At 54.7% G+C, this 12,235-nt stretch overlaps 1 protein-coding gene across 2 annotated transcripts in view; it reads right to left on the bottom strand.

Annotated features, from left to right (window-relative positions):
* SCUBE3 (signal peptide, CUB domain and EGF like domain containing 3) overlaps positions 1–11,510 on the bottom strand; it is a 29,540-nt gene extending 18,030 nt beyond the window's left edge. Inside the window, exons 1-3 of one of the 2 annotated variants that reach the window (XM_053998060.1) lie at positions 11,414–11,510; positions 2,999–3,121; positions 1,933–2,058 (exon numbers count right to left, since the gene is read on the bottom strand). In XM_053998060.1, coding sequence (XP_053854035.1) covers positions 1,933–2,058; positions 2,999–3,121; positions 11,414–11,498 — 334 coding nt within the window. In that variant the 5' untranslated portion in view covers positions 11,499–11,510. The remainder of the gene's footprint in view (positions 1–1,932; positions 2,059–2,998; positions 3,122–11,413) is intronic. The other variant, XM_053998059.1, reaches the window with a different exon arrangement.
* Positions 11,511–12,235: the final 725 nt, after the last annotated feature.

Here is a 12,235-nt window from a genome sequence, read left to right as displayed (position 1 = left end):
CCAGCGGCTCCCAGCACTGGCCCCCTCCCCAGACAGCACAGCACACACCCAAACCCCTTGCTTTTGGGCAAAATGGATGGACAGATGGATGCCCGAGCAGTGGGGGTGCCTTGCACTGTGCCCCAGTCCCTGGCAAGCCCTGAGGGCTTGCTCAGAATTATCAAAGCAGGGCTGCAGCTTTAGCTGGAAGTGGCCAAGCAGTGGAGCCCAGGAGCACCCCACAAACTTGCTGTCTTGGAAAGGAGGTATTGAAAACACCCCCTCACCCACAAGGCAGTGAGGGCTGACACCTGGGCTGCAGCCAGGCATAAAGGGACATCCTCTGCGATGGCAGGAAGCTCATGGCTTCCTCCAATGCTCATCCCAGCCAAGCTATGTCCTGCAGATGCCAATAACCCTCCTCAAATCCCCCTGCTTAGAACAAGGGCTTAATGTCTTACAACTTCTCCTTCCAGCTCTGCTCAAAAATGAGGAGGCAGCCATTCAAACCCGATGGCTGAAATGAGACTCCACTTCTCTAATACCTGTTTTATTAAAGGCAACAGAGATGGGCAAAAGCCAGCAGGGCCTGTGTCAGGACAGGGGCTTGAATTCCTGTCCTGGTTCAAAAGGTCACTCAGGATGGGCAATGGAGGGGCCAGTGGACTCTGGTGGGCACATACCCTGACCCCTCCCCAGCTCAGCTCCTGCCCATGGCACTGGCAAAGCCTGGCACAATATGCTGCTTTGCTCTGTTTCTCTTTCTTTTGACTAAAAGGGGATGCAGGGGTTGGGCAAAGCTCATCGGGATCAGAATGAGATGCTGGGATGAGTTAAGGAAGGGCTCAAGGTGGGAGCCAGCGTGCTCTCCCCAGATCCCTGCTTGGCCGGCTGCTCCCCAGCTATCTCCATCCCCTCCCACCCAACTCTGTAAACACATGACGTCCAGCTTTCCTTTCTTCTCCTCGGGCTCATCCTCCCCCGGGAGAGGAAGGCAGAGCCAGCCGCCGCCCGCCCGCGCCTCCTCCCAGCTGTGTAAATCTCCCCCCTCCCCGAGGAGGCTAAAAAGATCCCGGTGATGGTGGTTAATGCAAAGCGTATGTGTCCATAATCCCTTCCCCTCCTCCTCCTCCCAGTGATGAGCTCATTAATGACCCCTCTGCAGACGCTAATTGGAAAATAGCATGAGCTCCAGGCAGAGGGGAGGCGGGCGGCCCCGTGCCCCGGAGCTCCCACCGCGGATGCCGCGGGAGGAAGCGGGTGACGGGCGCGGGCAGCTCGATGGGCCCCGGGGCTCTGACGGGAGCTTTGGCTCCGCCGCGGCCGGATGGAGTTTGGGGCGGTGGGAAGTAGCAGGGAGGATGCACGGCCGCTCCGTAGGCAGATGCCGGGTTTGTCTTGGCCCGGGGATTATTTATCCAGTCCCTTCGCTGGTTCCCATCCCCACCATATTTGCTATTAACTCATCTATTTTGGCAGGTGCAGGGCTGACCTCAAGCACGAGCGGAGCGAGCGGCAGGGCCGGGGTGAGCTGGTGCTGCCCTCGGCAGCGGCACAGAGCTGCTGGCCCGGCTGCTTGCCGCAGCAGGATGCGGCTGTGGGGAGCCTGTTCCTCACCCCAGCAACTCCAAACCAAACTCTCCCAGTTTTGCCTCTCCCCAACCCTCCCAGTCTAGAGATGGACCCACAGAGCGAGTTTTCCTCCCAGCATGGAGCGTCCTCCCTTGGCATCACCCCGATGTAACGGGGAGCAATGCTGTCCCCAGCGAACCATTGCAGCACAGGACATGCCTGCAGCTGGCTCAGTGCCCTGGGAGTGCCACCACGGTTCCACGGCTCTACAGCAGATCTGGGGATGTTGGGTCCTGGGAAGTGCCCAGCAAAGAAAGCCAGCAGGTCGGTCCTAAGGTGCTGGAGCAGCTGAGGAGCTGCAGGGGCGCCGACATTCCTCACCTAAGCAGTTGTGGCCGTCGTGTGCCAGGCGGAAGCCGTCGTAGCAGGTGCAGCGGTAGTTGCCGGGGATGTTGACGCACTCGTGCACGCAGCCCGCGTTGTCCTCCCGCTCGCACTCGTCAACGTCTGCGGGGGAGAAGGGCGGGAGAGCTGCAGGGCTGCCCCGGCTGCTGCCCGCCATGGGTGCTGCTCCCCATCTCCACCCGGCTGGTAACGTGCCCTGGGGTCTTCTGCTCTCTCTGCCTATTCCAGCAGCAGATCCTCAGCTCCGTTATCACCTGCAGCATCCCTCCAGACTCTACACTATCATCCCCATTCTCCCCAGTCTGGATGCTGGAGCCCCAGCTGACCCAGTGTCTTACAGCTTTAGCTTGGTGCAGAGTGCTGGGAACCTCCTGGGATTTCCCAGGGTGCTGGCAGAGCAGCCTGTCTCCATGGCAAAGTCCTGCAGTGCCTGGAGCGCTTTAATCCCTCTGCTATTTGTACTCGGCCCATCCTGACCCTGAACCTGCTTCCAGCTGGGAATTTTTCCCCTGCCCCAATCCTGCTTTCCTGCTGCTGCTGCCCCAAGGAGCTCATTTTCTTTCCATTCCCCACTCAGTTGTATCTATATACAGATATATACCTATACCAATATCTAGATTTACACCTAGATCTACATTTAAATTGATATCTACACCATCTATATCTCTGTTTCTATGTCTTATTTTTGTGTTTTAGCTGCTAACACAGTTCTGCAGCGTAAGGGTCAGAAATCTTGCAGGAAAATCAGCCCAGTTTTGTTTAAAATAAGCCTCATGTGACCCTTCATGGGCAGCCCCAACCATGTCAGGACAATGGCTGCCAGCATCACCAGCAAGGCCAGTCAGAGTCCTCTCTGTCCCCACGCACTGTCAACAGGCCAGGAGTTTGGGGCAGAAAAGGGGAATAAAAGGTTTACAATAGGCCAGGGTGAACAAGTGGCTTTTTTGCATAGGCTAATGCTGACAAGCCACTGCTGGCCTCCGACCTGCTGGGGCTGTCACTCGTCAGCAGGACCCCGGCTCTGCCAGCGGCGTGTCCCTACCTTTGCAGTGCTTCCCATCCCCGGTGTAGCCGGACTTGCAGATGCACTTGTAGGACTTGGGGGTGTTCTGGCAGATGGCATCGATGTGGCAGTTGTCGGTGCCCTCCACACACTCGTCAACATCTGCAAGAGGACAGGTGAGGGAGTAAAGGGGAGAGCCCAGGACCTCTACCCATGCCCCCACAGGAGCCCCCACCCCAGGTGACGGATCCCAGCAGTCTCTGGCTCCTCAATCAGCCCTAATGATGGGCTCTGGACATGGTGAATCACTGTGTCCACTCCCAAACAGCACGACCTGTGTCCCCTCTTGGACACGTCACCCTGAGACTCCCTGGCCCTTTCATGTGTCTGATGATAGGAAACGCTGCTCCGGCGCTCCTAGTCCAGGCTGGAGCCAGCCCAGGCAGAGGTAAAAGTCTCTGTCTCCAATTAGCTGTTTCCTGAGCCGACCAGGCACCCAAATAATCGTCATCACTTTCTATTCTTAGGTGCCAAGGAATGTGCACGAATTAGCAGGGACCACACTAAATAAACCTGGGAGCCAGGAGTGAGAAGCAGGAAGGAGAACTGAGAAAAACATCAAGGCTTCCTTGGGGACACGGACAAAATTTGCATCGTCCCCATCCCCCGTTGCCCCTCAACCCCCTTCTCTGGGATGTAGTGCCATGGTACCCAGGACATCACATCCAGAGCTCCATGTGCTGCCAATGGCCTCAAGGAGGAATGCCCAAGGGTTTGCTGTGACAGGAGGCCGTGGGAGTGGAGGTTTTAATGGTATTTGGGAAATGGAGAAGCCTCAAGCACATGGAGTGGCGGTTTGTGAGCAAAAGGCTGTTCAGCTGGCTCTCACTGCCTTCCCTGCTCTGGCAGTCAGGGAGATGTGGTGCCCTGAAGCGGGCACATCCCCTCCATGACTGCCAGTGCCTGGAGATCAGGCTGCTGAGGGGCAGGCGGGGCTGAGCATCACCCGCAGCCCTGCAGGTATGGGCAGGGCTCCCAGAGCAGCCCAGGCTCCAGCTCCACGTGGGGAGCATCAGCACTGCTCCTGGAGGGATTTGCCTCCACCTCTTCTCACGGGGATAGGAAGCTGCTCACTGGGGAAGGGGGACCTGAGAGTCCCTCCAGCTTCCCTGTACCCCCTCAGGAGGGGCTTGAGGCTTCAAAGCTCTCAGCTGCCTTTAAAAGACTGCTTATCAGCACTCCCAAGAAAAGAAGTGCTCCAGGAGCTCCCCAGAGACCCAAAACATCCCTGCAAGCGGCGGGCGGGCAGGCAGCCCTGCAGCCCCGCGGGAACGCCAGCCCGAGCCCTGTCCCGGCCACCCCGGCGGCTCTTTGCCGGGAGATGTGAGTCACCCGGCCGGGAGGAGGAGAGCTTTGTCTCTGCATCGGGGAGGCGGCACGTGCCTGCGCATTGTATAAATATTTACAGCCCGCATTCATATTTGTTATTTGACATTAGCCATGGCCCGCGGCCACCACGGCCTCCCTTGGGCCATTAATCACTGGCTGGAGGCTGACCCACCACGGTGGGGACGATGGAGGGATTGCACGGGGACCAGGGCCCTGCTCCTGGCTGGCACCTAGAGCAGCCACGGCACTGGCCATGGTGCCACAGTGCTGTGGCCACCTCAGCACCCAGCATCGATCCCTGACTGTGCCAGGGGTCCCATGGGGCACTTGTGCCTTTGGGGAGCTGAGTGTGGCTGTTCAGCATCCCAGTGACTTCGCCTCAGGCTCCTGCACCCCTCACTGGGCTGCCAGAGGGGTGTTGGGAGGTTGTGGCACTGGAGCAGGGGGATATGGGGGGATGCCAAGCATTGGCCACAATTTGCACAATGTGCAAAGCTGCTGCTGACCCAAAAGCCTACTGAATCTGCAGATCCTGGTCCTGGCCCTGCATGGTTGGGAGTTCCCCTTCAGGTGTCCCCCCAGAGTTATAAATCACGTTGTGATGCTTCGAGTCATGGTGCCAGGGTGACAGCTGTCAGGTCTGGCACCCCAGGCACCCACCTGGCACACAGGTGAGAACCAGCACCCAAACAGTACAACCACCCATCAAACCCCATCTCCTTCCCCTACAAATGCTCAGAACATGAAGCATCCACCAGGCATAAATCACATCATTGAAACTTTCCCAGCCTTCTGCCAGGAATCTCACTTTTGGGGGAATTTATTTCCTATTTCTTTTTCCTTCTACACTCTCAAACTCAAGACTACGAACAACACGCATGAGGCACCGAATGCACCTCTGGCCCTTTCCCACTCATGCATGTATAACATCTTTTTTTTCTATCTTTTTTCCCATTCTGTAACTTCAAAAGTTGCCTAACTTTGGAAAGATTACACAGCAGCAAAAGTACAAAAGAAAACATTATCAATTTTCCACTCTAATTTTTCCAAAGCTAGAGTCATTCTGAAAGGTTACAGGAGTCTTAAAAAAAAAAAAAAAAAGCCAACAGAAAAAACAAAAAAGTGTGTTTGTGGGAAGAGTGAATAAATACCCTCCTGGGCAGTCCAGGAGCCATCCTGGGATTGGCAAAGATCCCAACTTTAGAATGCTGAAATTTTGGCTCCTCAGTATCCTTCAGAAATGACGTAGTGAATTAAAGTAAAACCCTCTGAAAAATGCAGTTTTTAGCATTTTTGTCAACGCAAGCAGCATTTTCCCATGAAAGGGAAGGTTTTCTCTCAGGCCAGCCCGTTTTTCCTGCAGGAGAATTTCCTCCATCCAAAAAGCTGCCTGTGGCCTCACTGCAGGTGCTCTGAGTTGCTGCCACCATGTGAGAGGGTTCATCTCCAAGACAAGTGAAGATTAAAAAAATATTTTAAAATAAAAAATCCTTACTGATGTTCCTGTCCCTCTTTGCTCCCAGTAGTTCCTCTCTGGGGTGAGCCCTGCTTGACCTCTTACTCCAGAGGACCTGCTCCATTCGAGGTCCCAAATCCAGGTGGGTTTTTTGGAGGGTTTGCCAGTCCTCCTGCAGACCTGCACCCCTATAGCCCCTCCATTTCTTCCTTCCACAAATAATAAAAAAAACTCTGTTTTTCACCCTAAGCTGCCTGAAATGAGCCCAACCCGGGCAGCACAGATGGGCGCATCGTGCCTCAAATCCCCGGCACTGTGGAATTTTGCACCCGGCCGGGAATTTGGTTTTGATGAAGATGTTGAGTCTCGCTGGGGACCGCAGGTCTCGCCCGCGGTGGCCCCGCTCCCTGCCCAGCCCCATCTCCCTGGGGCCGAGCAGGGCTCCTCAGAGGGCAGGAGCATCCCTGGCACGGCCATCGCCGGGGGCTGCGGTGAAGGGCAGGAGGTTGCGGCGCTCGCCCCGCGCCTCGGGCCATGTTTTTTATTCCGTTGTGGGTGGGATTTTCCAGCGCTGGCTGTTGGGCCCCGTTCCGCTCCAGCTGCAGCTTTATTCTCCATTTCAAAGGCAGCGGAGGCAGACGGTTTCAACGCCACTGCCATTTCGAGCGTGCCAAAAGCGGGGGGACCGCCACCTCCCCGGGACCGGCGCGCACCCACCGGGAGCCGAAGGGCTTTGACCGAGGGGGAGGTGGCAGAGCCCCCGGGCAGCACCTCTGTGCCCACACCCGACTGCGAGGAGGGGGATAAAGCAACAGCTCGTATATTTTTAGAGCCTGGATTGAGACTCTTTCCTCACTTCCTTATTTTGTTTTAAAAAAAATAATAAAAGATGGTTTTAGCCCTAGGCCAAAAGTCCCGATAAATTTGAGGAGGGGGGGTGAGACAGGACAGCAAAAACTGGCCTGAAAAATCCTAAACAAACAAACCCACCATCCTTTTTCCCCTCTCCTACAAGTGCTTCAGCTTTTTCTACAAATTAATTTTATTCTTTGTTTTTATATAGGCATATATATTAACAGCCTGTCTGTATGGGGATGTGTGTGTAGCTGTTGGCAGACATGCGGAGTTTCCACTCGGCCTTAATGCCAAATTAAAGCTTTATAACTTCAGTAGCTCCTTTTACCAGGGTATTAATAACCACCTCAGACACTGTGGTGCAGTTTATTAATCATTTGTTCGTCCAGGGAGCTTGCAAGGGTGACTCGTGCTGCACCACAGCAGGAGTGGCTCAGGGCATGGCCGCGGGCAGTGGCAGCCCCTGGGAGGGGATATGGGCCAGGAGAGGGGAGGAGGATGCTCTGCAGGGCAGCCTTCTGTAAAGTGGCTAAAGAAGTGTCACCTGCACTCAGAGATCCTGACTCAGGTGCTGGGTGATGTCTTGCTGCCAGGATGGGGGTGCCAGTGGTCCCTGGGCAGGTACCTGTGCTCAGGATGGCTCAGAGGGGACGTCTGCATCTCACCATGCAGAGGAGACCCCCGAACCAGCCCCGTGCCCTGCACATCCACCCAGCTTTCCCAAAAGCAGGTGGGACACAGGAGGTGCAGCCCCAGTGCTCGGCCCTGTGCAATGATGGAGTATGGATGAACTGCAAGCACAGTGAGCACCTGGGGCCATTCCCAGCCTGGTGATCCTACTGTCCAATGCCCAGACCCTGCTCTATAACCCTCATGCTGGGTTTTGCTTCCCCAAAGCTGTTAACGACCCAGAAAAGAGCTTTTTTATCCCCTTCACTTATGCTTCCCACTCCCCTGAGGGCAGAGGTAGGTTGAGCTGTCCATCCTCTGCAGCAGCCCAGGTCATCCTGATGGATCCCAGTTCTACCACCATTCCCTCGGTAGGAAATGCTCCCTCCACCTCCATCCCACCTCCTTGTGCCAACCCTGGTCACTTCAACCCAATTCCATCACCACTTCCCCACAGAGAGTTTGATGCTCCACAGCAGCAGCCTGTTCATCTCCCCATGGAATTGTCACTGCTGTTGTTGCTCCTTTGGCTTATCGGACTGACCCGGCCTTGCCTTAAAAAATGTGTTTGTTTTTTGCTCCGGGAGCAACAATCTCAAGATCTCCAGCGGGGACACAGCCTCTCCAAAACACAGCCAGGCATCCTCCAGTGCTGCCAGACAGAGCAAACCTTATTTGCCATCCCAGGCTTCTCCTAAAGCCTCTCAGGGGACTTAGAATTTTGAAAGTGAAGGCTAAGGTCAATCATGCATACTATTTTCCTAAACTGAGTACTCTGGTGTGGCTGTCTGCGAAGGAAAAAAAATCTATATAAAAATAAAAGACAAGAACCCCCAAACTCCTGAGCAGTTTAGCGAGAGCAATACATCGGCACTGGAAGACTCAAGGTGTCTGAATATTTATACTCCAGTTGGCAGTTACAAAAAAACTCTTCTTCCCTCCTTCCTACCCACCCCCTCCCCTTTTTTAATCTCGGTACAGGCATGTTAGACGTCCTCAGTCAAAGATCTCCTTTGAACTGTGTATGTGAAATGTTTACAGTTTTACATTTCATATTTCAGCGGGGTGGAGGGGACAGGCACAACAGTCACACACTGTGAATGCTGGAGAGGTAGGAAGGCAGAGGCCAAGGGGGAGGAGGTTTGGCGGCAGTGGGAGGGGAATCAAACAGCATCTCCACGCTGCAATTGGAAAATTTTAGACTCCTTAAAAAAATACAGAAAAATCAATCCCTGGCGGTGTAGGCTTTGCAGGTGCATCCCAGCACACCGGCCCCTCACGTGGGACAGTGGCTGTGGCCCAGGGCAGCCACACAGCACCAGCCAGGAAGGCTGGTGTCAACCATCAACCATCGAGTGCCCAGTGGGCTGGGCTGAGGCTGTCATCCCACCCAGGACCATGAACTGGGGTCGTGGGAACACCAGGGGCTGCAAGCTGGGGTGCTGGGATCTCCCAGGGAGATGCTGCCTCTCCCTCCTGGTCCCACACCACAGCATCATCTGAGGGGATGTGGAATTAGTTGCAGGGAAAAGTGGCAAATCCTGGGATGTGTTCCCAGTGATGAGGGTGCTGCCAGAGGGGCTGGCACTGCCCGAGGAGGGTGCAGAGCTGCCAGTCCCTGGGCTCTGTCCCCCCAGCATGCAGGGAGGGACTGAGGCCAGCAGACAGCAGGTAAGGACACTGCTCCACTGAGAGCAGGACAAACTCTTCTGTCTGGAAGGCTGTGACATGGACTGACAGACAAGAGGTTGGGACTGGGGGTGACATTACCTATCCAAAACCCAGAGGAGTGGTGGGCACAGCAACATGTGGGCAGCTTGACCTGTGGGCTGCAGATGTGAATGCGTGTCAGGAGCCTCCCTATGGTTATTTAGATTTAAATTGCCAGTTCTCCTCTTGAAAGCTTCCCTAGGCCTAAGCTGACTCCACAGCCAGCCAGGTCCACTGGCAGACACCCTCCTGGCCCAGCAGCCAGCTCTCTAAATCCTTCCTTCCCCACAGACTAAACTTTCTGGGGTAATTCAGTACAAGAAATGAGCCAGCAAGCCCAACCCACGACACAATGTTATCCCATCAAGAAAAGACAGATGGGAGAGGAGCCCTTTCCAGCCCATGACAGTCATCTGGCAAGGGTGGCTGTCCCTCAAAAAGGCAAAGGTTTCAGGGTGATGTGTACCCCATACTTGGGGTGTCACCTGGCAGACACACCTGATGCTTTTGAGAAATATCCTGCTAACACACGTCCCAGACACACAGAGCGGGTTCAAAGAGCTCAGTGACAGTCAGAAAACCCAGGAGACAGCAGGTTCTGAGGAAAGGCACATGTTGTACCTGCCATCAGTGATGCCCTAACGATGCCTGTGAGCTCGGCCTCATCCAAAAAGGACCACCAGCACCAGGCCCATCCCTGCCCAGAGCCCCATAGACACCAACCTCTGCCTCTCTGCAGTCACGTTCCCCTCCCCAGCCCACAGAACCCTCCACTGCAGCCTCAGGGATCAATTCTCCAGCACAGCCCCCCCGGCTGGTGAGCACCCGGACACCCGGGAGGAGCCAGCGCTGTCCCAGGCGCACGGCGGGCGATGAACCCCGGCGCAGGATTGAGCTCACCTCTCTCCACCCCCACTCCACCCCTCTCCTTCCCTGAAGGGATCTGTCAAGTCTCTGCACGATGGAATTTCACTTTGCTATTTTAATGCAATTCTGGCTCAGGCTTAAATGGAACTGGAAACCAAAAGGCCTTAATAAATAAATATTATGATAAGAAATGAAAGCAATGCATACACTCAAGATAATTTGAGGGGGGATAAAAACCTAAGCATTCCTTTCTGTGCCTAAATCATAAAGCTTTATGTGAAGCTGGATGCCTTCTCACCAAACCTTTGCCCTGGAAAATCTCTCCTGCTTGCCCAGGCTGCCCTCCGGAGAAGTCGCCTATTGTTTTAGAAACACTTCGAGCCAGATAAGACAATAGCCTTGAAATTCCTTCTAACTTTGTCAGTGACAGGGCTCGGGAGACCATGCGCGTGGCTGGAATCCTCCTGCAAGAGATCTTTCATTATACCCTGCGCTCCGAGATTTCATTCACACGCTATTTAATCTCGCCGTACGCACAAACATGCAGCTGCCACAACGGCACAGCCAGAGCTGGGCTGGAGAAACCTTACATGCCATGGAAAGAAAAAGAGAAAACCCGACAGATTGTACAGATAGTGGTGAATTAAGGAGAAAACCCCCTTTGAGACAGCCAACAGGATCATGTATAGGGCTGTGTGTGCTCGTGTGGGCGCGCGCACTCCCGCGCGCGTGTATAGAAAAAATCTGAGCTAAATATAGAGGTGCTATAGAAAAGTGAAGGTATAGATAGACCATACATAAAGCTCCGTGTGTACGTCTGGGAAGGGGAGGCTCTGGCTCAATGCGGGAGTTGTGAAACAGAAAAGCCCAAAGTTGATAAGGATGGGACATGCCTCTCTTTCCACGAGATAGGGGAAAGAGCTCCCTTAATTTTCAGGCTTAGCTGTGCTCAGCTACCTGAAGTTTCCTGCTGCCCACACCCCTGCAGCCAACATCTGAGATCCCCCCGTGCCGATGTGAAGTCCCCGAGCACAGATGCAGCCTCCCGGCGTTATCAACGCCTGCTCCGCCATCCCTGCCCTCCAGCCCAGCCCGGAGCAGCCTCCTCGCCCACACTGCTGCCGTGGTAGCCCCATCTCACAGACACAAAATCAGCAGAGCCCCCCAAGCCTCTCCAAACAGCCACATTTTGCCTGTGATGGATGCAGACTTGTTTGCCCACCCTAATTTTCTGCCCCTGCACCCCCTGCCTTGAGATAAAGAGTCCAAACAAAAAAAAACTAAAGTCTAAGAAACGCAACTCATTAAAGAGTTTACAAACCCAACCCCAGTTCCAAGGCAGTAGGCGAGAATATCTGCAAGCGACATTTAAAATCCCCTCCACTGTTTGTTGTTACTGCTGCTGCCTTCTCCAGCCTGCACTTAAACCCCAGCTCTAACGAGGAGATCCGGCTGCCCAATCCACACATCAAACAGCAAACCTTCGAGCAGGGAAGATTTTCTCTTACCTTGACTGGCTTTATTTGCCAGCGTGTTTCCAGAGTGGAGGAGAAAGAAAAGGATGGAAAATCCAGCAATCTGCAAAGCTCCCATTGCAATCCCAGTCTGCAGGGAGGAGCAGGGGCAAGAAGGGGGATTTCTAGTGCTTTAAAGGAAACAAGGGGCTGAGCATGCGAAGGAAAATCAAAGGGAGGAAGGGGCTCTCTCCTTGCCGTGTGTGAGACAGAGGGAGGGAAGGGAACTGAACTGATGGAAAAAGCTGCTCTGGGTTCAGTTTGGGGCTCTTGGTGTTGCTGAAGAGGAGAGAGCGAGGGAGGGAGACCCAGGGCAGTTGGAGGAAAGTGGACTCTATCGCCCTCTCTCTGGCGGCTGCTCTGATCCCTTCTCCTCCTTTTTTTTTCCCTTAAATAATCCCAGCCAATTCCAGTTTTGCAAGAGCAGCAGCAGCAGGAGCAGGAGCAGGAGCAGCAGTGCTGGAGGGGGGAAGCAGGCGCCTTGCCCTGGTGCTGGGGACCTGGGAAAGGGGAGTGGAAAGGAGAGCCCCATCCAAGCAACGCCCTTTTTCTCTCTCCCAGCCTTTCTTTCTTTCTTTCTATTTGGCTTTGGTTACTCCTTCACGGCTCCCCCCCTCGCACCCCCAAGGCTGGGCTTTGCCTGCAGGAATTTACAGTCTGCGCTGAAGGAGAAGGGCCAGTAGCCATGGAGACTGCTTCCCTGGGAGCAGGGAGGTCAGGCGGAGACCATGGGCGATCAATGCATCAATGCAAAGCCCCCCGCAACCCCCAGACCCACCCCGCACCTCGCAGCCCCTCGGCCAGCCGAGGGCTTGG

The sequence above is a fragment of the Vidua macroura genome, chromosome 24 (assembly GCF_024509145.1).
Source record: "Vidua macroura isolate BioBank_ID:100142 chromosome 24, ASM2450914v1, whole genome shotgun sequence".
NCBI classification, from domain to species: domain Eukaryota; kingdom Metazoa; phylum Chordata; class Aves; order Passeriformes; family Viduidae; genus Vidua; species Vidua macroura.
The sequence above is the reverse complement of the archived record's forward strand: the minus strand, read 5'-3'. Positions and strand labels throughout refer to the sequence as shown.